Raw genomic sequence first — 26,349 nt, 5'->3', positions numbered from 1 at the left:
AATACTTTTGATAATAGTATGACTCTCCATGGTCCCTGGGGAAAGGGCTGTAAGTATATCGGGCTTGTTGGTATTGAATCTATCGATAACGGGCGTTTTTTAATCATGGTTTTTTGCCTTCTATATGATTATGTTAAGAGCCTATCTTTGTTAAGGTTAATTACGGTAATTCTTAACCAATGCTGCTTTTCTTACTATGCCAAGGATTCACAATAAACCGCCAAAATTTGATTGATTTTGAGGTTGAATTTTGCATTGAGGGAGGGAATTTTCAACGAGAAGAGTTTTCCATGGGAAGAAAAGTCTGCGGGGGGAACTTTCCAGGAGAAATTTTATACCAGGAGGAGAGGATTTCCTGCCATTATATGAAAGACGGTAACAGATTAAAAAATAAAATAAACTAGAAGTAAGGAGCAATACCAAAACTTAAAACGAGCAGAAATTATTCTGATACATGAAAGGGGCTGTCCTTTCCTCAATACCTCGCTTTTTACGCTAAAGTTTTTTATTACTTTAAAAAGCAGAGTTGTGACAAAGAGCCAAACTTCAGCGTATAGAGGAGGGGGCAGCCCCTTTCATGTAAAGGAATCATTTCTGTTTATTTTAATGCTGTTCCTTACTTTCGGTCGAAAAGACTTTTTTGTTTATTTAATCAGTTAAAACCTAACATTGACTTACTTGACTTAAGGCTCCTGCCGAGGGTTCGGCGTATTGAACGATGAGACTAGGCGCCTCCAGGTTAACCTATCGCTTGCCAGGATCGCAGCTTCTTCCACCGGGATGTGGGCTTGGGTGAGGAATTCATTGGCTTTGTCTTTCCACCTAGTGGGAGGGCGTCCTCTGGGTCGTTTCCATCTGTGTAGGTTGGGGTCGAAGTCAAATGCGACCCGTTCTGGGGCGTCGCATGGCATTCGAAGGAGGTGACCGTACCACCGAACAGTGCACTGGGCGAGCTGCGTCGAAAAGGGAGTTTGAGCTGTACGTGATAGGAGAGTCTGGTTGCTAACAAATTCAGTCCAATGAAGTCTTTCGATTCTTTGGAGATGTTTCGTCTGAGCGACATTGACGGCGCTGAGGATAGATTTGGCAGATGGCAAATGTCTCCGCTCCATACAGCAGGACAGTGTTGACTAACGCATTGTAGATGCGTATTTTGGTAAAGCGGCTTACGTTTGGCTTTCGCCAGAAGCTACTAAGCCTTCAAATAAGTGCTGAAGCTTTTGAAATTCGAGATGTAAACTCTTCTGTGATCAAGCAATCATTCAATAGAAAAGATCACAGGTAAGTGAAGTCTTCAACCACATCTACTCGGTTGCTTCCGATGTTGACTTCCTTTACAGTAGAATGGGACGTGGGGGGCTCAAGGAGCATAACTTTAGTTTTCTGCCAGTTGATCTTCAGTCCAACTTTCGAGGCTTCTTCTGAAAGCACCTGGAGAGCTTTGGTCATCTTATCGACGGTGCTCGCAACTAGCGCTATTTCGTCGGCGAAGTCAGCATCAGAGAGTACCTGGTCTCCGAACTGAAGATCGAATTGAAGGCAATTAATCGTGCTGGCCGTAACATGGTCTATGACGCAGTTGAAAAGCTCGGGAGCGGCGGTGCAGCCTTGCCGGACGCCAGTCTTCACCGGGAATGTGGGACTACGTCTTCCATTTACTTGCACGCAGCTTTCCGTATCCTCATACAGCTTTTCAATGTTCAAGTTTGTTTCTAAACTATTATTTATTCACCCTATTTTATTTCATTAGCATTAACCAAACTATCACTATATAAAAGAGCCCGGTTAATAGAACAGTACCGGTAGATGTTTCAAGCTGTTGTTTGAACTGACTGATTGTTCTGGCCCGCAAACTAGAATTCACCAGTAAAGCCAGCGAGGCGGGCATTTAGCTTGCGAAGAGCGGACAAACTGGTCTCTCCAGTAGGCTTTAACTGTAATTCAACTCCTTAGCTTAAATTTCCAGCTTTCCTGAATAACGATTAATGTCACTGCGGTTATAGTCTAAGGCTGATCATATTAGGTTTTTGTTTTACATGGAAGGGTAGGCAGATTTTTTAAAAAGATTTTGCTTGAACTACATAAGGAAACTCAACGAAAATAAAGCAGTGAAGCTACCTTTTCCTTGTTTTGCACTAGCCTAATATGCGAGCCACAAACGGACTATAACTGTGGTGAAGGACCCTTTGAAAAGAGGGAAGCCACCCCAAGAAGGTAAAAAAAAACACAAAAAGTCAAAATTTATTTGCTGAGTAAAAATTTACATTTTTTCGGCAAACATATTTTTGTTTAGCCTTTGCCCTTAAAAAAATTTATACTTATGTGTTATATAATACACACTCGAGAAGTGAAGTTTGGTGAATGCTAATGAAATAAAACAAAATAAGATGAAAATACGATACTTTATTAACAAAATTATGAAAACTACAACAAAGAATTATGGAAGGGGGCGCGCCCAGAGGGCATTTTATTAAATAGGTAACGAATAATCAAACTAAAATACGAACTAAATACTTTCTTTAAATATAGCTATAATGTAGTTTCCCACAGAGCCGAAGCTAATTGTCTGGAATAAACACCGTAGAAACCGGGTATTGTCTCATGTTCGCGATACATGTTCTCGAGCGTGTATTATATAGCACATAAGTGCCAAAAAATTCTCCAGGCTTGTTCCCCAGAAAATTTCGATCTGTGCCCCTTATGGGGGCTATGTGCTCAAGAAGTATAACTTGGAAAGGTACTGTTCTATTAGCTGGGAAACATGCGAGATATTGTATAGCGATTATGATAAAAGAAACTAGTCAAACAGGTTCTTTCAACGGAGAATTCCTATGCCGAGCATTGCAAACAGTGGTTTCTCACTGCGTTTACAATATTCAAACTTTAGTTTTTTGGGGTTTAGGGGAAATAAAGGTACCTAGGTTAGATTAGATTACGTATTTAATATATGCTATGCTTTACCCCCCCCCCCCTAATGGGCAAATATATAGTCGAAATTTGTTTCTAAACTATTATATTTTCATCATATTTTGTTTTACTTCATTAGCATTAACCAAACTTCACTTCTCGCGTGTTTCCCAGCAAAAAGAACAGCACCCTTGGAAATTTCGTACTGGTTCTCACATGACTGTTCTTGATCATCATTTTCAAAAAAATAAAAAATCAATTTGCCCAAAAAGCTGTTTTTACTACCGTTTGTCCGCTATCTCTGCGGCTTATAGGTTAGATCAACAATCCAATTGTTGATGATCAACCTTGGGCTGTATGCTCGGCTTCATGGTCCTATACAACATTCAAATAGTTGAATGATGAGGATTGTATCATCAATATTTGCAAATTATAACTTCTTCAGCTTATTTGGCAAGTGTCAAATGTCTAGCTGATGGATAAAGACAAAAGAAAATTAAACTGATTAATCTGACAATATTTCCGACGGTTGCTTTTTTTAATTGTCAAAAAGTGGCCAAACGAAAAAAGAGAAGGGAGGTATATTTGATGGGAAACGGGCATATTCAATGAAAGTTTCCTTTTTTAAATTTAATTAGAAAATAATATGCAATTCTAGTGTATTCTTTACACTAGAATACAAGTGATCTTCCTGTATTTTATGAAGTTATGGGATATTATGGCCCATTTCATTTGACTCTTAAAACCAGCATTCTAAGGGCATTCAGTTTTAGAAGGGGCTATTTCTTATTCCCAAATCCTTATTTTAACTGACATTTAAAAGAAAGGCAATTACATTAGACGCACATCAAAACATTCCAATGAGGCAACAGCACTGGATTTTTGCAGACGCTCTGTGAAGTATAAATGGTTTCTTTTACATAATTTTCCTTGTTTCGATTTTTAGCTTCAAAACGGTGTTAGTCTTAAAGTCTATAATTATCTACTTCTTCTAAGAGGTCACCGTCAATTTCAAATAAAAATTCGAATTTGAGGTTTGTTACATAGCATGCTCATGATTAAACCGTACATGATAACGAGCAGTGAGTAAAGGATGAGACTTTCGAATATAAACGGAAACCCAAAAATACACAATTTTGATAACAATACATACATTAAAGATTGGGCTTTTTATACTGATCCTAAAATGCATTAATTAATGCATTAATTGGAATTTTTCAAAACCAATTTAAAATGTTATTGGCATAAGAAAATTTTGATATTTTAGGAAAATGGGAGAAATCCATTGTAAGAATTTGTGTTCGTGCAATTTTTTTTAGATGGCTCGTTCAAATGAAATCAAAATTTCTAGTATGATTTCAGGTAACAAAAGATATTGAACCGAAGGGGCGATTTCTGCTATTTTTCGCAACGATACCGTACTTTTGACCCCACAAGGGCAAAAATACTACCGACCAAAAACTCAGAGACAGCCAATCAGTTTAAAACTATCGAAAAGATATGTTAAAGCCTCCCATTTTCAGAAGCCACATTGCCGCGAGGTGGCGCACTTGTTCTTAAGTATTAACGTGGTCAATAACCAATGAACAGTAATCATAAATCGTTTAACCTTTAAGATGAACGATTATGCTACATTCATAGCTGCGAACCAGCTATTAGAGGATGGGTTAATGGTTGACCAAAACCCCAAAGATTATTTTTTAAGCCCACTTTTTTCAAAATTTCCACGAAAACTCCATCTGACAAATAATAAAGGGAGAAATTAAATTTCTAATCTAAATTATATTTACATTAAATTTCCAATATGGATTCCCAGGGGGTTTAAAGCGCGTCTCTTAATGGGAAAACAGTTGTTTCAAAAAGAAATTGTTATTTCAGGTAACGAGAAACATAGACAAATCCTATTTTATTGAGCAAAGCAATTACACCTAAATGGACACTTACTGCCAAATACTGTTATACGTAAGTGAAATTTTAGGTTAAAGAAGGAGAGACTGAGGGGGTCAGCTCCTCCCAACATTTAAGGTTAACTGGATTCTGATATTAAAAAGAACATAAATTTAATTTAAAACAATTATTTTCCCCATGCTTTGTAGATAACGGATCTAATACAAAAGCATTGTGATAAGCAGTTTATATATATATTTTTTTAAAGTCGCAATGCTTCGAAAAGGAAAGGGCTGATTTGTTGACATGGGCCTTAAACAACATTTCCTTCAGTTCATATGTTTTGAAAAGCAATGAGGACTATGAAACACTCGCGATACCAACTGGCTATATTTGCATAGCTTTTTAACTGTCACCAGGGAAGTATTTGTCAATCTTTAGCGCAAAAAGGGGGGCACGGCTGAGCGGGCAGAACAATATAGAAAAAAATATTTCCCATATACGCTTTAATCACGACTCATCCTCTCGCTGAAAAAAAACTTTTTTTTTATCTAAAACGCAAACTTATAGTCCATTCTAGATATCAAATGCTTAGGTTTCCACAAGCCAGCGAACTAGTAATCCGACTTATCTGACACCTATCCTCATCTGCCCAGCTACGAGAATTAGGTTAGATTAATCCTGAAAGTAATCTGACTCAGGTTTAAGATCTCTTAGCTCATTTAACCTCCTAGATAGGATGACCAAGTGTCACCAGTTTTATAATTTATTTCTTTGTTAATATTATAGGCAACAAAAGGTACAGAAGAAACATCAAAAACCTTTAATTGTGGCTATAGAAGTTTTTTTCTCTTATTATTTTCTTCTGGCACTTGATTATACAGGTCGGACTTTTGTGCTTTTTACTAGGCAAATAAGCTTGTGGGCTAGTGCTAACTACTTATAAAAATTTAGTGAAACTATGTTTCAGAAGAAGTACATTTTAGGCCTATGCCATCACTTTTTCAATTGTATACAGCCTGGACATAACTTAGCCTACTGTAATCTCTCTTTTTCCATATCGACAACCCCGCATTCAGGTTAACCAATCGCAGGCCTTCGATCTTGTACGTGCTTTCTTTTTCATTCCACTAGTTATCTCGAGCGTTCCAACTGATACACCTCGTCTGCTATGTTTGTCCTGAAGTTTTGATCCGCGCTTATTCAGGTCACTGATCCTTGGACAGCCGATCCTTTGAAAAAGTGACCAAAACCCTAGTTGTCCAATAAGTGTGGTTTTGGGGCCAATGAATTGACCTGGGGTTATCCTCGATGATGAACAGCTCTACGATGTTGAAGCAGAACATAAATCAGGTTAATTCTATAAATCATAGGCTTCTATAAATATGGACGACTTGGATTCAATCCATGTCGAGCAAGAATACAGAATTTATCTTGGGGAACGTTGTGGATTCACCCAAAGCGAATTTGGGTTCATGGAGTATGCGTGCCAGATCTGAAGCATGCTTCCGTTTTTTAGATGATTCACTTGTTTTGATTTGTTCTTTTGCTCCTTTGACAAATTTGCTGACCGTTCAAACCGGAATAAATTCCTGCAAACGTGCATGTTTACTAGTTAGTTTTGGTCATCAACTCATCATACTTTAAGGATACACATGAAGTGGTTGAAGATTATAGTGCTTCAACCTATATTTTTTAAACTCGCTTAGAAACATCGCCAAAAATCCCCAAGTCACATGTTTAACGTTCTGCGATAGAGGAATCTGTAAGTAGGTCAAAATTTAAAAAAATGTTTTGCTTGTGAAGAGTAGCCTATACGAATGACAAACGATTCAACTATTATTACATTCAACTATTATTATTTATTCAATGAAGCTAAATATGCCAGCCCGAAGTTGAAAAAATTTGTTACTGGTAATAACATCAGCTTATTTTCAAAAATATATGATAGGATCGCGTTTATATCTAGTAAAATTTATGTGCATTCTGAAAAACGACCGAAGATGTAATACCATTTTAATAGGGAATAAAAGTTTGAATAAGTGAATAAATACAGTCACGCACAAGAAAAAAACGAAAAAAAACTGTAAATGAAAAACAAACTTACATCATGTGTTGTGTTTGCTGTTGGGGCTGCACCAGCATGCCTTGAACTAGAAGAGAAAAAATATTTGATACAATACAGCTAACTAACTAAAGAAAGGTCTTGACAACTTAACAAAGACAGAACAAACGCCTAAGAGCAAACATATTTTTTGGGGAAGAACGGGCGGGGGAAGCCTCAACAATTTTTTCCTAAGACTATTTTTTTGACTAAGATTGAAATTTTTCCTTCTTTTTGTAAATATTTGGTCTGCTAAGCCTCTTCTAGTAGCCTATATATCTGTGTGCTTGAATTCATCTGTGTGCTCTGGTATGGATGAGTCATTAGTGTGCATGCATCTTATAAGGTCGAAGTGGCACTTCTTACCAAGAGGGGGGTGGTAAAGGAACAAATTCTACTCCTTGTCGTCAAATCTTTGGAGTTAGGCAATTCAATTTCAACTGCGAAAGGATGTTGGTTACATAATCTGTAGAGCAGTATAAGAGGAAATCATTGGCGTAAATTCAAAAGTCCCGAAAGGAGCAACAACATTTCCTAACAAACAACTAAAAATGGTTGAACAATAAAAAATCTCAGAGAAGGTAGAGTTAAGCCAAGTTTAGCTGTACATAATTTGTATTGTATGGATAACGAGGGATGTAAAAAAAAAAAAATGACATAATCATAGTCACGAATATAATTATAAATATGTGCATACTTAAAGCTGTTGGAGAGACCACAAGAAAATATGGGGTAAAATTTGGCCTGGAAAGAACAAACCCAGATCTGGAGAGGTCAAGTTATGTCTAAATTTAAAAATTTATCGGGTAAGACTTATCTTTTGGATAAGGAAGTTTCTATTCTTCCTCGATTAAGCTACGCTGTTAGACGGATTTTTACCACAGTATTTACTACCTGGAGCCACACATGCCATATGTCCTAGCCTTAGGGAGGGAGGGTGGGTCTATTTAAAAAAAAGACAATGAAACGCACGAATACAATGCATTTCCAAACGTATATTTGAAATAATAACTATTCCCGGGGGATTCCGTCAGGCCTAACTTAGAGGTGAATTTGTACCCAGCCCAGCCACCAACACCCACCGAAATGTGTACTGGTATGGATTCAAATAAACTACCAGTAAACACATAGTTGAGTTCAGCATAACTACAGTTTGATTTATGGCGATAAAAATCGACGTATATGTTTTAAATTTATCCTTAGTCGCTGTTATTTTTAGCTATAATAACTAGCTTAATTTGGGAAAAAAAAATAGTCAACTGGAGTCTCGTAACTAAAAATAATGTAAAAGCCTTGCATTGAATCCGGCGTTAACGAATAGGAACAGATACTGAAAATGGCTTGGTTTCAGCAAGATTTACAACAGTTTGTCTCGTTTAATAATGAAAAGGTCTCTTTCAAAGAAGAAAGAATAAAACTAGTCAGGTTTTTTGGCATATACACCAAGGAAAGCTTTGGAAATATTTCGAAAATCCAGAAGATAATAATGATTTTGCTTAACAAATACAGAACTATTTTCCAACAATAAGTTCTTTAATACATGTTTACCTTGCAGCATCAATATATATATATATATATATATATATATATATATATATATATATATATATATATATATATATATATATATATATATATATATATATATATATATATATATATATATATATATATATTGCCACGTTCGTTGACAATGCGTTGACACGTTCGTTGACATTATACAATCCTCAGATCACTTTTGGAACAGAAAATATTTATACATTTTCATATGTCCTACATTTACGCCAATTACATATCTCGAATTCAGAAAATTTCCCATCTGACTCCCCTCTTAAAGAGCCTTGTTACAGGCGATCAATTCAGCATTGGCTTTCTGAGAAGGGCGCAATTACACAAGATCTAAAAGAAATTACATAATACATCATATAGTTGGTCCTAGGAAAACTCAAGTAGATCAAGGGCTTTAGTGTCGGAATCAGAATCACTCTTAATATCTTTGGGAGGGATGGATGAGGGGTTTTCGGTGCAAAGCTTAACAAATTCGAAGAAGAAACAACTAAAACTTTCAAATTTCTTCATTTAAGAAATAGCTATGGAGGACTTTAGTTCAATAGCTTTCATTACATTTTATACTTGTTTGAAGTGTTTTGAAGAATACTAATTTTGCTACGAAAATCCTTTGATGTCAGGAAAGACGAAGCAAATTTCCAGACCCTGCTAATGAGAATTGGCAATCTACGTTTAATTAATAGAAAAGCAGTTGGTCGCTCCTTGTTATTCCACAGTTTTGGCAATTTCTTAACTGAAAAATCGTTTCCAAATAATGATTCTGAAACTAATTACACACAGACATCACAGACACATTCCCTATTTATGATTAATTAATAAAAGACCTAGTTTCTTGTTCAAACTTATTAATTTGGGATGAAAAGAATGTGATGGAGGAAACAATAATCTTGAATGTTCTTTGCCAGTAGGTAGTTTCTCACCATGTTTCCATAGGAGATGCTGGGCCAAGAGAGACAAACTAAATATAGCTTTCTGGCATCTAAGAATCATGAACGCATGCTCAGTTGCTCTCCAAGGCGATCGCATTTCCAAAACCATTTTAGGGTCAGGCACAAGTCCAATGTATGTAAGAACGATCAAAATCCAATAAGATCGGTTGTTTTCTAACACGTGGTTCAAAGTTTTTGTGTACAATATTCCTGATATGTCGGTGCCAAATAGGTACCCCTCTTCCGTGGGTTGGGCTTGTTTTTGTCGTGACACACGCAAGAGATTTTAATGGGCGAAGGAACGGGAGTTAGATACTTTTTAAGCTGCTCGGTGTTATAAAAAAGCGCTATTCAAGCTCCGTATTATCGGCAATTGTGTTCAAAATACCTTTTTTTGTAGCTTTTTAGAAAGAAACGTTTGATTTTGGGACTTAGTTTGGATTTTTCGAGGTTTAGACTGCGTAATCCACCGCCCTGTCAACAAATAAATTAAAAGCAAACAAGTTCTTTTTTAAAATACAACCATAAAATATATTACAATATAAGTGTAAGCACAAGTGCAATCAGATCCATTCTAGGGGGAGGGGGAGAGGCATGAGAACCTTTTTTCAAGGAAGATCTAAACGTAGCTAGTTTTTTCTAAATGCACTTTGAAAAGTATGCAACATTTGAGTGATTGTGATCATAGAATGGGATTTTAATCTTCAGGAATGGGTCTAGATATTGCTCACTCAACAGAAAGTCCAAAAAAGCATGATGTTCATATTGCAGATAATTCAAACTGTTCCAAAGCTGTAATATTAGCTGCTAATCTTTGATATTATATACCAAGAACGACTTTCCTTGGCACTGATTCAATATTTTATATCATGTAGTTATGAATGAAGTCTCACCTATAGTCAGTGGCGGATCCAGGGGGACGCCCCCCCTAATGTAGTCTAAAGTAGTGTAATTTACTTAATTAACGCAAGTTTGTGTAAATTAAACTTGCTCCTAAAGCAAGTTTATCGGATCAACCTATTTTTCCCCCCCCCTAAAAAAATCCTGGATCCGTCCCTGCCTATAGTAAATATTAGCAATTAGTAGCATAAAACCTAGATGGCAAATGGATCTTTTCTTGCCAAAAACTTATTGTAGTCTGTAATCCTTATCAGCCTGAGATGACTATGGGCCATTCATTAATAAAACAGATGAAACTTCAATCTGATTTACCCTAAATGGTCTCCCAAAAACGTCTCAAGAAAAACAGTGAATCAGAAACAGGGTTTTTATAGCCGTTTGACATAAGAGAAAAGTTATGAACCTAAAAAGGAAATTATCGGTTCACATTTTAGAGCCAAATCCCAAGCGTCACGACTTATTTGATGCCAAAAGCATTTACATAAATGGGTATTATATCTCTGTAAAAGGCTAATCCAACTGTTGCCAAATTTGGTTATCCAATAGGCGAGATTGCTATCTGAAAAACTAGTCACACAACAAGATCTTCGACCATGCAAATAATTTTTAATTTTTTCCAGTTATGAACAGGTTACATTTGGGCTAAATTTTAATTTATACTTAAAGTATATCAACTCAAAAATCTAATAGCAGCAAAAGGTAGGTAAAAGGTTAAAGGAGGAAAAAGCGAAAAAAGACCCACAGTCCATACAGTAGAAAAAAGGTGGTTCGAATTTATTCCGAATTTGGTGGTGTCGCTTTATATTCCTTTGTTTTTGCAGGAAAGAGGCATCCTATTTCTCTATTCGTCTCACTGATTTACGACAGTCTGATCCACAAACAGTTGAGCCCTCCCTCTCCGTTTTTCTAACTTGTACATATAATGTATAGAATTTTATTTTATTCGGGATCTTTTCTAATAATTAATCAGGAGACTTCCCAGACGCGTAACGCTTGACTTCGCACAGCAGCATTCCTTTGAAGTGGAATGACACAAAAATTACAGAATCCTGAGAGGAAGCAGTATACACATATAAGGGGCTTCCACTTTAAAAAATCATGTACGTCAGGTGCCACGTTCCAAGCGTGGTGGAATTGTGCCAAGTGTGCCAAGCATGGTAGAACTGGTAGATACACATGGTGTTCTCAGGTGGCAGAAAGTGGACACCCCCTTGGACACATGGTAATAGATAGGACGAAACGTATATAGGGTACGAGGATCTACTTAATAATGATTTTCCTGTCACTGGGAAAATTATGTGAAAAAGAGGTGAATGTGTAGGCTTTAAAACCAAGAATTAAATATTCTTGACTACCAGTGAGGAGACTGAAATTTCCAGTGTAAACTGTAGCGCTATAGGAAAGTTCCTATTGTCCTAACGCGAGCAATTTTTACTAACATTTTTACTTGTATTTTTGCAAACTAACCAAAAATTGTTGATAATATCTGTTTTTGAAATTCGCTAACAATTTGAAACGTTGTTTGAGAAAGTTGTTAAAAGATTTTGGACGCAAATGGCAACAATTCCAAGGAAAAAAGCTAAAATTTTCAATTATTTTCATTTATGAAATAACTCTGGACAGCATTTGTGTTCAAAAGCTTTATTGCTTTTTTGTAGTTGTTTTGAGGTTGTTATGCAGCTTTTGTAATCTATTATATCTGACAGTCCCTTTTCATTCCCCCCCCCTATTAACACAATTCCACAGATTATTAGTAACATATCTGTGGTAATTACCAGGTCTATTTCTACAAACTACCAGAAAATTGCTAATAAGAATTACTAGAAGCAATTGGGACGGCAGAAACAACCACACAACGAAGTATTTGAGGGAGCAGCCAAGGGACCTACAGCGTATAACTAAATGCAACCCCATGGCTTGCCAGACGAAAATACAGCCTATCATATCACTAAGACATATTATAGTAAGAATGTTTAATTTTTATGGATAGCAGAGGATATTTACTTTTTAAAATTTCCATAAAAGTAGTAATAATCAGCATATTAAATCTTAAAGCCGAGCTATAAAATAATCTATTAGGTAACGCAGGTAACGCAGTTACCTGTAACGCAGGTCTGACCTGCGTTAGACCTGCTATAGTCTAACGCAATAATCTATAGGTATAATAATCTATAGGTAATGCAGGTCTGACCATTAGATGGTGCATCTTTCCTAAAGGAGGGTGGGCGAAACCCTCCTAAAAACTGATATTCGTTATTATTCTACAGTTTTTCCGAGAAAGGTCGCTCTAATCACTGTGGGGGAATTCCCTATATTACACCTGTTTGCAAATTCATATCTACAATTTGTTGCGAAAAGTTTGTGTTGTAACATGCCTGACTTTGCAAACCTAATGAACTAATTTAATAATGAAATCTCAATATAAACCAGTCACAGATAAGCTGCTGGCCACATGAGGCCCTTGGCGTGTTCTCGTGCTACCCAACATGTTGTAATAGAGCATCAACATCATAAATGGAGACGTGGGGTGTTCGGCCACCAACCTAACAAATTTAAACATCTTTTATGTTTTTCCTCACTATTTTATTATAATTTACACTTAATTCGCATTTTGGTTGTGTACTTCTCGATTCCACCCACTTAAAAAAGTTGTGTTCGTGATCGTTCATCAAGATAGAAGTGACAGAAGAAAAAAGTGAAAACGGAAAATGATATTAATGTCTAGTTTAATTGAAACTTCTCAAAAGAAAATGCGAATCAATTACTATCATTACTTTGTATTTACTATCTACTATTTATTATTTTTGTGTTTATTATTAGTCTACTTCGTATTTGTATTATCTTTCTAGAAAAATACATAAGTCTACCAAATTTTAGCGAACTAAATCCAAACTTCTCCACTGTTTTACTTCCCGTCCTAGGTTGCCTGCAGATATTTTGTCCATGGGAAAGTTTGTACAAATCTCTCAGGGAGAAGGGATGAAAGAAATCATTTTTGGCAAGAAATAGTTAAGTTTTTTTAATATTAGCAGACTTTAAGCTTTCCATGTAGATTCTTGGTTTTCAACCGCAAAAGTAGAGAGACTCTGCCCCCCCCCCTTTTTGAGGACCAAAACGCATCATAAATTCGCCAAATCAAATTTTAAAAAGCGTCTCAAAACTTTTTTTAAGCTTCCGTGGAAAAATACTGCATATAGGTGCGCAAGGGGAGGGGGATAGATAAAGCAAGTAATCCCCATTGTTCCAGATAACACCATCCATTCTCATCACTGTATAAAGACAATTAGCAGTAAGTTCATCGCAGATGATTTCTGGCTCTTCATTCTCGGTGCGAACAAACAGCTCCTCCCACATACTCTTTCATTAGCACGTACAAACAGCTCGTCACATTTGATCTGCCACTCCCGGTCCAGCTACCTTGGTACCCGCACTTTGGCAGAAAGTTTCTCAAAATGCCTTTGAAACCAACTTGACACTTCGAAACCTATTTTTAATTCCTAAAAACATCTAATAATAACATTGCACTACTAATTACCGATTTCCATATATGTATTGGAATAAATTAATTTAAAATTAGTTTCTTTAAAATTTAGAGTTCCAACGTTGAAGCCAAGTTTCGCGTTCAAGAGAAATCTGACTCGTCTACCCGTTAAAAGATCTAATGTCGCGTATGTTTTTACGTTCTCCGGAGCACTCGCACCTCGGTCCGGGTTTTTATAATGGGTGAGATAGGGGCGATCATACTGTCTAATATTTATATACTGTGATTCTCATGAAGATTCAGTTGTTGTTGTTTTCCCCCCCAACACATCCCAATTCACTAAAAGAGGTCATCTAATGCCCATCCCTTATATTTGGTTACGTGCACCTATTATTACCGAACGATGTGCATAATTTTCTATTGTTATGTGTTGTATGCAATGTACATAATAAGTTAAACTACATTATTGTATATCCTTTCACCGTGCTGATCTATGGATGTTTCGATGTTTTCATGAATTGGTCTCATGTTATCCTCAGTACAGAATAGGTTGGCCACTGCTAATCCACGCCCAAAAGTTTTTTCAACATTAAAAAATTTAAATAATGCAACCTTATAAGCCTGACGTCAAACTGTGTTAGTATAATGCATCTAATTCCGAATTTGGTAAATTTTGATCCCTTGAGGGGTCCTAAGCTATTAAAGAAGTGCTCACGTTAGGCCAAAAAATTTGATAAATTATGAATAATTTATGTTTGTTCTTTTTTCTGTTTAGGTCTGTAGGAGGAATAAATCCTCTAGCTATATAAAGAATTAGATTATAGAGCTTGGTTCTTCCGAATCTGATTGGATGCGCAATGCCCGAAATTTGTAGTTCCGATTTTCACACTCTATACAAAATCCTTTAAAACCCCACAATGATTTTCCTTTTCGCAAGCCGGCTCCACTAAAGCTAAAAAAAGCTACATGTGAAATTCTCAGAAAATCGCTAGGACCGAAGCAATCCATCGCGAAACCAAATTATCGCAGAGCACTTGTCCGAAGGATGAGGGTTCGATTCCTGACGTGAACAGTTATTTGGTGTGAGACGGGGGTCAGGGATGCGACTGTAAGCTCAGCCAGAGTCGACCCAGCTCTAAATAAGTACCTGGAGAAGTTTGAGCAAGGCAAACAGGTAGAGTGTGAGAAAGCACACGATGGCTGGCCCCCAACCCCCCATAGCACTTCCTAGCTGAAGAGCCTTGAAACGGAGATCAGCAACGCCGGTTGGTCTAATGCCGTATCCTTTACCTCTTTTTTTACTTGATTCAAACCTCAAGCACAAGCTTGCAACTTACGAATCAGAGAATCAGCGAAAGATCACGTATCAGGGGAGTTACAGAGGAGGAGGCATAGATTTCCCAAAGCCTAAAATAAATTATTAATATTTTGACGCATTGACAAGCCCTTATTTCGCAAACTCCCATTAACTTGAGACTTTCAAAGTGAAGAACTTGGAGAATGGCCAATTGTTTCGAATTTTATTTTTGTCATATAACAGCCATCAATTTGATAAGGCCTTTCTTGGCCCTTTTACAGAATAACAGAATTAGACACAAACGTGCCCTAATTTTTCACCAGAATCTCCAGCTGAATTCTCCCCACAGAAAAGAATCTGTCGAAGTACCATACCCTATAACAATTATAAATTCCAAACATCCAAATAGCTGGCCTAAAAGCACTCATTTCTAGCATATTTTCTAACAGATTCACAATGAGATTTTACTAATACCCAGATTTAGCAAGTGCTAATTAGAGCCAATCGGCATTATTATTATTATTATTTTTCGGTCAATAAGAAAATTCGATGAGAAATCTGATTTGCTCAAATTAGCGCTAGCTATACCTTGGTATAAATAAAATCTCATTGTGAATGGGTCTTTACTGATGAGTGAGCGACACTCAACACTGCCGTTTTTTTAGCACTAAGATCTTGCGTCTTTCTGCAAAGGTTATCGTTTTTTCAACTCATCTGTTCTAAGATCTTTCAGCTCAACTGGGGTTAGCAAGAAGTGTGAAAGATGCTATCCTTCTGCCAATTATAAAATAACGAGAGAACTTTGAGTATATACTCATCGTCGCTCTCAGACCGCTGATCAGAGCAGAATGATGAAAGCCGTTTGCACAAAAACGACCAAAGATTTAAGATCTTAGTTCAAAGATTTCACGTTTAAGCTTTTTCTGACAAAAGATGTAAGATCTTTGACGAGTGAAAAAAACGGCCCTATTGTCTCGTTGGCGTCATCTAGCGTTACCTGGCAAATCACTAAAGCTAGTTAGAAAAACCTAAATAAAAATGATAGTTGTACGTAGTTTTGTTTTTCCTTTTTTTTTTACTATTGCTTATATTGAACCGACGAGAAAATAACCACTTTTTCAAAAGTGGGAAACATTTACATTTGAGTTTATAAAACGTGCCTATGTTCTGCCTATTAATTTAGCCCTAGCTATTTTATAATCAATAAAAAGTACTATAAAACAAAAACTCTGTCACCTTTCAGAATATTTCAGCTTGGATTTAAACGTACGCCTATAGCCTAAGGCAGCCCTTTTTTGCTCATAAATTCTTAGTAAAAAGCTTTTTTATACTTTTTGTCAAGGAATTATTAACTTTATAACTTTCAGAATTTCAAATCAACGTGATTATGCAAAAAATAAAGGTTATTACAAAACACAAATCTACAAACAAAACTGACTATCCATTTTCGTGTTGTATATAAATAAAACAAACTCAAGACATATACCGTTGCTTCAAAGTGAAAGCGAAAATCTTGGTGAATATGTATTCATCTACAGACAAAGGAATTGTTAAATATGAATACTCTGCTAATTATAAGACTGAAAATGAAAGTCAAGATTTTATCCTCATTTACGCTTAAGTCCACATAAGAATCCGAATGTTTTTCGATCTGGTCAAGTGTCTCGCCTACAGAAACTCATTGGGTGATATACCTTTTTGTCCAAACGGTATAGCTAAAATCCCTACCTCCTTCCCTAAAATCAGCAAGTTCGATTGACGAGTGCAATGCGGTTTCGGCTTACTTACATTGAGACTTTACTAATACCAAGAAGCAGCAGGCGCTAATTTGAGCCAATCAGAAAAATCTATGAAACATCTGATTGGCTCAATTCAGCGCTAGCTAAATCTCGGTATTAGTAATACTTCAGTGTGAATGAGCCGTTTTTCTATAGCCTAGATGGTAATAAGGATTTGGACCTATACCCCTAAGAATCTCATCATGGATTCAACAATGTCTTTTTTCCTAACTCGCTATTTTATACTGATTATTTTTCGCTATTTTGACAAATTTCGCCATCATGATGTACAATAATGGTAGCCTTTGTTTCTTTATGCAAATTAAATAAAAAAAAACATTTATTTTTAACTGAAAGTAAGGAACGACGTTAAAACGAACGGAAACTATTCCGTATATGAAAGGGGCTATCCCCTCCTTAACGCCTCGCTCTTTACGCTACAGTTTTTTATTGTTTAAAAAAGTAGAGTTGTGAGAAAGTCAAACTTTAGCGTAAAGAGTGAGGCGTTCAGGAGGGGATAGCCCCTTTCATATACGGAATCATTTCTGTTCGTTTTAAGTTTTAACTTCATTCCTTACTTTCAGTTAAAAAAAACTGTGTTTTTTTATTTAATTTTTGAACATTTTTGAATTAATGCAGGTTTTGATTTTGGCTCACCATACATGCATAATTAAAACAAAATTTTCATATTAATTGTACTTTTATTTGGTTAAATAACTTCCTCGGAAGTTGTTTAGTTTTATTTAGCAACGTTTTTATTAGTAATAAATATACGTAATTTACGAATTAGTTTACATATAGAAGTTCCGTATTCATATATTTTTAATACGTATATTAGGGGGTTCTCCCCCTAGTCAATACCTTGCTCTTTAAGCTAAAGTTTGAATTTTGTTCCAATTCTTTAAAAATGACTTCTTAATCACAAAGACCATTAATTAGAATAAATAGCTCATGTGAAAGTACTAAAAAATCTTTGGCTTAAAGACCGACGTTTTGACTAGGGGGTGAACCCAATCATATACGGAATAATTTCTGTTTGTATTAAGTTTTGATGTTTCTCCTTACTTTCAGTTGATAAACTTGTTTTTTTTTAATTTAATTTCTGATCTTTTTCTTTAATAATGATGGGAAATCCGGCGCCCCCTTCATAGAAATGTCCCTTCCCCCGTGAAAACCTTCATGAAAAGATCCTCCCGCATAACCCCCGACCTCCCCCCCCCAGCTACCAGAAAAAATCCCCCCTGAAAACGTCTGTATACTTCCCAATAACCAATTCGATTTGTTAACAGTGGGTAAAGTTCATAACTTTCAGTCCTCCCCCCGGGGACTTCGGGGGATTAAGTCATCCTAAAAGACATAGTTATCATATTGTCGACCATGCTAAACTAAATGGCTATCTCAAAATTTTGATTGGGTGACTTTGGGAAAAAATGAGCGTGGGAGGGGGCCTAGTTACCCTCCATTTTTTTTGGTCACTTAAAAAGGGCACTAGAACTTATAATTTCCGTTCCAATGAGCCTCCTACGATATTCTAGGGCCAATGGGTCGATACGATCACCCCTGAAAAAAAAAAAAAAAAAAAAAAAAAAAAAAAAAAAAACGCGCATCTGTGATCTTTCTTCTGGCAAAAAATACAAAATTCCACAGTTTTGCATATAGGAGCTTGAAACCTCTACAGTAGGGTTCTCTGATACGCTGAATATGATGGTGGGATTTCATTAAGGTTCTATAACCTTGGTCTTTCCCCCTTTTTTTAAAATAAGCCAAATATTCTCAGGCGCGTAACTTTTGATGTGTAAGACTAACCATGATGAAACTTATATATTTGACATCAGCATTAAAATCTGATTCTTTTGGTGTATCTATTGGTATCAAAATTCAGTCTTTTTTAGTTTCGGTTACCATTGAGCCGGGTCGCTCCTTAATTACAGTTCGTTACCACGAACTGTTTGATAAAGGAAAATATTTATTTTTAATTGTAATTGTAAGCAGAAATTGCGTAAAAGTAAATGACATGTGAGCCAGGGGAGGGTTCCCTACAGGGCCGTATCCAGGATTTTTTTCGTGGGGGAGGGGGGGGGGGGTTCCAAAAAAATTAAAAAACACATTAATAAAATTGTATATGCATTTTTGTTACGGTTTTACGAGTCGGAAAAAATTTCGGGGGTGGGAGGTTAAAAACCCATAACCCCCGGATACGGCCTTGGTTCCAGACATTCGTCCAAGGTGGAATAGAGCCAAAGGGACTCGCCACTCCCTAATGAGTCAAATGACAAAGTCAGTGGACATTACATCTTCTCTTCTGATTTAAGACAATTTTGAGAAAGTACTCTGTAACGCTAATTTTCACTCTAATCTGATGACATCTAAAACCAAAAGAATTAACCAGCGATACTCACAACAATAAGCATGTATCGTTGGGCTTTGTCATGTATCGTTGTATCGTGTGTCATGTATGTAACATAGCATATATCGTTGGGCTTTGTACATCTAGCATAAATTCCGTAACTGAAAGGTTCAAATAAAACGCTTCATTAAGAAAATAGAAGCCCCCAACACTTAAATCTAATGTATTTTGAACGAACTATTCTGCAGGGAATGTGTTAAGGACACCCTAGACGGTCGATCATTTTGATCAAAAGCTTCCATCAATCAATTGATTAAAGCATGATTGACCGTTTAGGAACCGATTGATTCATTCAAACTTTCTGTCAATCACCGTCAACGCTTGACTCAAGCGCCAAACAGGTTCCTAGATGATCAATCATGCTTTAATCAATCGATTGACGGAAGCTTTTGATCAAAATGATTGACCGTCTAGGGTGTCCTTTATAAAATAGATCTTTTTCCCTCCCTGGTTGGAACAAGCCTAAAAAATAAGGATTGGGGGTTTAGAAATTAAAAGAAAGGGTTTTGTTCTGCCGATAAAACGTCTTGTTTTTTCGTATATCGCCAAATCTGAAAGTCTTTCCTCTCGAATGCGTTATGAAATGGGAAAGCTGATGTTATGTCTTCTTTTTCTTCTGACAGATATAGCTGGACGTGACAGCTCTAGACGTAAAAATTGTTTCATTGAATGCCTTAAAAAAAACCTCCCCTGTATGAACAGCTGGTCGTTATTAACCCTCAGAGAACCCGAATACGATTTTCTGTTTGTCCACTTTCTAAAATTAATGCCGTATAACTGAACACCTTTTGAGTTTCCGAAGCTGATTTTGGCTATATTACACAAATAAATTAAAAAATTTTTTGACGAAACTATTAAAATTCGCTACCACAGCTCCTCGATGTGGTTATTCACAAAAATACGTGAACCACGAATCAGGATTTTCGCGTCCCATGAAATTCGAACAACAGTTAATCAAAAGGCAGGCCTAAATCTCAAATTAGACCGATGAAAGTCAAAAGATAATTTACAGAAGTTTTAAATTTGATCTTCTCTAGTAGACCTATACTTTTAAGCTCCTAATTTTTATACCTAGTTTGGACTTGTTCCTGTGGTTAGCTGGGTATCATTGGTCTTATAATCCTTAAGTCAGTTTTATTTTTTTCGATTTTTATCCTTAATATTGGACCTTTACGTAGTTTTTTTTCGTATATCAGAATATCTTTTTCTATGCAAAAAGAAGGTCTTGAATAGATACAGAAATTTCCCTGTCATTCCCTTGTTATTTTTTATCTGACTTGGATTTTTTTTTTGCATAATTCTATTCTGCTGGGGTTTGTCCATTCGACGATAAGCCATTTACTCACGCTCATTTTTCCCGTATTTACTTTTCCAGTTTTTCTTTTGTAATTTTGTATTAAAGATAACCAAGATTTTCAGATCATCGTCATCTTTCCAAAGCGTATACGCTTATATACCACATTAATATGGGTAGGGGTCACTAAGAATGACCTAATTTGAGAGGGTCGCAATGAGTGATCCGCATCCCAGTGTTATTCAAATCGAATTATCGAGACTCAGGTAAAATATACAGTCAAACATGTGTTGTCCCACGCAGATTCCAATGCACAAGTTTTATCAGGATTGAAGAAACCAAACAAAAGCACAAACAAAAACACGTTTGGCCTAAGAAACTGGGAGAAAATACCCCTGGAGAAGAGAATAAGTCTCCATGAAAATCAGAGTAGGGAGTTCATACTCGAAATGCAACAGTGTCTTTTTTGTCGTAATAATCAGGGATAGATTATTCGAGCGGAAATTTACAGATCGAGTTTCTTTTTTAAGCTAGAAAAGAGCTTACATAGCAGTGCACAGTCATTTTATACCCGTCTGACCCACAAAAAGACGATTTTGGCGTTAAAAGAGCCAAACTTGTATGGGACATTTACTTGAGTCACTGAGGACCACTACCCCCCTCCCCCCCGCCCTCACAAAAAAGATGGTTGATCAAAGAAACCCTCAAGAATTAGAGATATTTGGACCAAAAAGTGAATTGGACCAATAAGTATAATACTTAAACGCTTAGAAGTTTCTAATTTCTTTTTGTTTCAAGTAGGCAAATATTTCCTAGTACGTATAAGGGGTAATTGTACACCAGAGCCCTATTTATGTAAGGTGATTTTTTTAGGGGTTTTAATCGTTTTTGCTTGTATTAATTCAGTAAACGTCTTCAGAAAGTTTTAAAAAAGAACTTAAGAGCGATCTTGAAACCTAAAACCCCTAGAAATAAAATCATGTAAGAAAGTTAAAACAAGTTGAAATAACTATGTATGAATAACTGAAACTTAAAACAGACAGAACTTAAAATGAATAATTCCATTCAACTTAAAAATAACATTTATTACCATAGATGAGTGAATAAAACCCTAAAATGACTGGAAATTGTCATTTGCATTTTACACATTTTTAGGGTTTAATTCCGAAGTTCCTATAAAATCGAAGTTCAGAAGTTCAAAAAAATCAGCTCTTTTTGCGCTTTTTAGCCCCCTACTTCGACTTAAGTGTCCGACTTAAGTGTCATTAATGTATAAAATTAATAAATCTTGCAAAATGACCAGGAAATAGCATATTTACTATTTAAGCAGCCTCAAGCCTTTTTTTAGCTCGAGTTTCTTTATGCAAAAAATAAGTATGCATAACAAGAATAAAGAAAATGCAAAATGCTACCCTATAATCAGGAGATATAGAGTAAAGAAGTGAGAGCAGTTTAGGATCCTCATTTGCCACTGGAGTACCTCTTACGTCTAATTCCAAGTTAATTCATAAGTGGGTGCAATTACGAGCCAAGGTGACGTCATTTCAAATATAATTTCTTATTTATTGTTCTTTATAAAAAAAAACGGTAATGATTAATACATTTGCAAAGAGTATTGAATGAGGAATTGCATTGCATTTCTCTTTTGTTACTAAAGTGTTGAGCTAAGATTAAATTAAAAAACGCAATTTTTCCAGCCGGTAGTTAGAAAAATTGGGGGGGGGGGCTGTCTTAATGTTCTCGCTATACATTTTTCATTAAAATTCAACGGCTCTTGTGTTTGAGCAGTCAAATTTTAGTGTAAAGAGAGAGGGCCGACGCAGGGGCAGCACCTCTCTCCCACATATATGGATTAAGTTTTAGTTTTAACTTAAGTTTTAAGTTTTAGTTTTAAGTTAAGTGTTAGTTAAGTTTTATTGCTGTTCCTTGATTTCAGTCGTAAAAAACTTGTTTTTAAGTATATGTTTCATTTAAGTATTTGTTGATGATGGCTGATGCAAGTTCATTATATTTGTTCTTCTTATGATGATCGCTGATGTAAGTTTATTATGTTTGTGCTCTTTTTGTGTTCATGGCCGTATTTTTGGCTTTAATACACTTATCTATCTATCTATAAATGTATAGATGAGAGCTCTTTCTACATGGAAAGAATATTAGCCAGGATTTTTTTTCGAGGGTGTTTTGAAAAAGGATATTTTTTCAGGGGGGAGTTACAAAGAAAAAATAAAAAGACATCAAATATTTGTTTATATTCATTTTTCTTACATTTTTACGAGTCGGACAAGAATTTCGGGGGGGGGGGGTCAAACCCCTTAACCGCCCTGGATACAGCATTGGTATTCGCTGCAGCTTTTCTCCTTTAAGCAGTTTTCAGGAGATCTACCGAAAGCCCAATCCGTCTACCAACAAAAAAGAAGATACAAAAATCTACATAAATCGTCAAATTTTGGTTTGTGGTTCATATTTGTTTTTTAAATGGCTGTTGTCAGTGGTCATTTAGGTCTTTTTTTTCCGGAACCAGCTGTCGAAATACGGTACTTATTCACAAAGCGCTCGAAAACATAATACAAACTGCAAACAGTCCAACTAAAAATTCTACCAGACCCTGAGAGCCATCTACCGATTTTCTACCAGAAACCGCCAAGGTTTCACAGATTGCTTGAAAAGAAAAGTGGAAACACAGGTTTGCTTTTCAATCCCGTCGTTTAAGAGACTGAATTAAGGTGCCGAGTCGACAAGGATCTGCCACAAAGCCAACAAAACGATATACTTTTATGAAAAGTATCATATTACAAGTTAATTTCCCATGAAACTTTCTTGCTGAATTTGCAAAGCAAGTTCAAAAAATGAGTATTTGTTCTTAAAAAAAAAATACAAAAATTAGATTTTTTCTTTTCTTAGCCGGATGACTCATACTTTAGGAAGTGCTGCAAGATTAAAGAATATTTGGCCATATCTGATAGCCAAATATAGATTTATATCTTGGGGCACAAGTGAAACCGGCTTTTGTATAGAGACCAAATTTGGTCCGACCTCCAACTGGAATGAGTCAGATGCCATGACTTGACTATATGTATTAAAATGTCCGTTCCATAGTTGATTTTGACAAACCTGTATCTTGATAAAGTACTTATTGATGTGCTAAAGTTTCACAGGAGAGCATATAGAACATGTCTGCAAATAATTGATATACCTTAAAGATCATTTTTCCTTTTCTTAATTATTCATAGAATCGATTGACATTGATCCATTGACACGATAGATGAAACATTGGAACAGAAAACTTTACAAAAAAAAAGTACTGGTTATGAGAGCGGTAAACACGCGATAACTGAAGTTTCATTAATGCTAATGAAATAAGACAAAATAGGATGAAAATATAATAATTAAGAAACGAATTTCGGCTATATATTTGCAAATCAGGGGGGTGGGGGAAAGGCCTAGCATATATTAAATACGTAACCTAACCTAGGCACCCTTTTTTCCCCATACCCCAAAAAACAAAAGTTTAAATATTGTAAACGCAGTGAAAAACCATGGTTTGCAGTCCAATTCTCTAATGAAAGAAACCCGTTTGACTAGTTTCTTAAGCATCTTCCCTATATAATATTAAATAAAAAAAAACATTTTTTTAACTGAAAGTAAGGAACGACGTTAAAACTTAAAACGAACAGAAACTATTCCGTATATGAAAGGGGCTGTCCCCTCCTCAATGCCTCGCTCTTTACGCTAAAGTTTTTTACTGTTTTAAAATAATAGAGCTGTGAGAAAGTCAAACTTAAGCGTAAAGAGCGAGGCGTTGAGTAGGGGACAGCCCCTTTCATATACGGAATAGTTTCTGTTCGTTTTAAGTTTTAACGTCGTTCCTTACTTTCAGTTAAAAAACTTGTTTTTTTATTCAATTTTTGAACGTTTTTGAATTAATGCAGGTTTTGATTTTGGCTCACCGTACAATTAAAACAAATTAAATATTTTTATTTTGGTGGTTGGATATATCCTCATTTTTCTTTTTTACTAGTGTCTTTTTCTCATTTGTCACGTTTAGCCAGCGTGGTCTCAGAAATTATTTTATTTTCAAATTAAATTTCTGTATAAAAAAAAACCATAGAGCGTCTAAGTTGTGCGGAGATATTTGGACGAATGTTCTGCATAAAATATAGGATACAATAAGATAATAGATGGTCCGGAGGATCTCTCCTCACAAAAAAAAACAAAAAAACAACCAAAAACAACCCAAGTCGTTTACGTTTCGGTAAATATTTCGCAATTCATATTATTGGCCTACTCGATGCCTTTTTTTTATGCTATTTAACAATGGCACGTACTGTTATACGAATATAATAATCTACGAATATAGTATACGAATATAATAATCATTTTTGTCGCAAATGAATTTCATCCCCACCCCTATATATACCAATTCAGGGTATGGCCTATATTTGCCCATATGGGGGGTGGGGTGGAGGTGGTGGTAAAGTTTAAACTTACCTCTCATTTGCATTAGAAATAAACTTTACCCAAACCCCACATAGGTGTGGAGGTAAAATTCATTTGCAACAATAATGATTATTATATTCGTAAATAGCATAAAAAAGGCATCGAGTGATATGTTTACTTTATTCTTAAGTCAATAATACCCTGACTTGGTATATATAGAGGTGGGGTTAAAATTCATTTCCGACAAAAATGAGTATTATATTTGGAAAGAGCATAAAAAAGGGCATCGAGTGGTAAATTCACTTTATTCGTAAGTCAATAATATGATTTGGTAAATATTTACCAATCATTCTTGGTTAGTTTTGAAGTAAAAAAATCTCAAAAATTTAGTTAAATAGGCCCATTTAGGATTAGGCTAGGACTAATTTAGACTAAAATATCCGAACATATTAGGCTGTATAGGATTTACCTCTTTGTGATGTGATTGTACTTTGTTGCTGTGATGCGAAGCTTTGTTGAGAAACGTGCGTTTCAGAGGCGCGTGTATGACTTTCGCGAATCGTCGTGGACGAGGATGTAGACCTTTGTTCAACAGTACGCTGTTGACTCATTAATGTTTGCTGTTGTTGCATTGTTCCACCAACGGGGACAAGCCCCTGGTTCCTTTGCATGTTCTCGAACTAATCCACAACAATAAACAGAATTGACACGATAAAAGGCACAGTTTTTAAGGCACGTTTGGTTCCCCCGACGAATGCTTCTTAGCCACTACGTTCTTCTCTTTGCGGCGAGAATGCAAGATGAGACGGAGCATGCGAGCCTACTGGCAGACTCTTCAAGAGGAACTCACCTACGCAAAGATTCCCTCGTGCTGCGGGTCAAAATGACAAGATGCAAGTCCAAAATTTAATTCTGCTACGGCTGACTCATGAAACTTATTAAATGTCATGATAACTTTTATAATAAATTTTAAATGACAATCTATTATAGACGTAGTCAGAATTATGTTTCGTAAGGGAAATGGGATATCAACGAGAATAAATCGGGTAGTCAACTACTAAAAAAAAGACTTGAACCTGTTAGAAAATGATGACTTCAAAATTTAAAGAAGGGTTCAGAACCTCTTAAGCCCTATACCACTGATTTTCTTCTTCTAGTTTCTAAAAGTGCGTTTCTTTGGTAGGAATAAACTAAAATATTCACCAATTGCTACAATAAGGATCTAATTTGATTTTTTACTTTCTTTTAAAACACGTGAGTCAATTCAGGCAATATATTCTGGAAAACATCAGTCTTGGATAAGGTCTGGAAATTTACTAAGGGGTGGAGGTGAAACTACATGGAGAGAATACCCTCTTC

General features: G+C 35.9%; 1 protein-coding gene across 1 annotated transcript in view; it reads right to left on the bottom strand.

Annotated features, from left to right (window-relative positions):
• Positions 1–25,788, bottom strand: part of LOC148946229 (titin-like) — a 77,712-nt gene extending 51,924 nt beyond the window's left edge. Inside the window, exons 1-2 of the mRNA XM_089097639.1 lie at positions 25,460–25,788; positions 6,902–6,947 (exon numbers count right to left, since the gene is read on the bottom strand). Coding sequence (XP_088953765.1) covers positions 6,902–6,947; positions 25,460–25,661 — 248 coding nt within the window. The 5' untranslated portion in view covers positions 25,662–25,788. The remainder of the gene's footprint in view (positions 1–6,901; positions 6,948–25,459) is intronic.
• Positions 25,789–26,349: the final 561 nt, after the last annotated feature.

Source organism: Artemia sp. Qi Xiang Cuo, chromosome 12 (assembly GCF_049724085.1).
Source record: "Artemia sp. Qi Xiang Cuo chromosome 12, ASM4972408v1, whole genome shotgun sequence".
In the NCBI taxonomy this organism is placed as follows: domain Eukaryota; kingdom Metazoa; phylum Arthropoda; class Branchiopoda; order Anostraca; family Artemiidae; genus Artemia; species Artemia sp. Qi Xiang Cuo.
The sequence above is the reverse complement of the archived record's forward strand: the minus strand, read 5'-3'. Positions and strand labels throughout refer to the sequence as shown.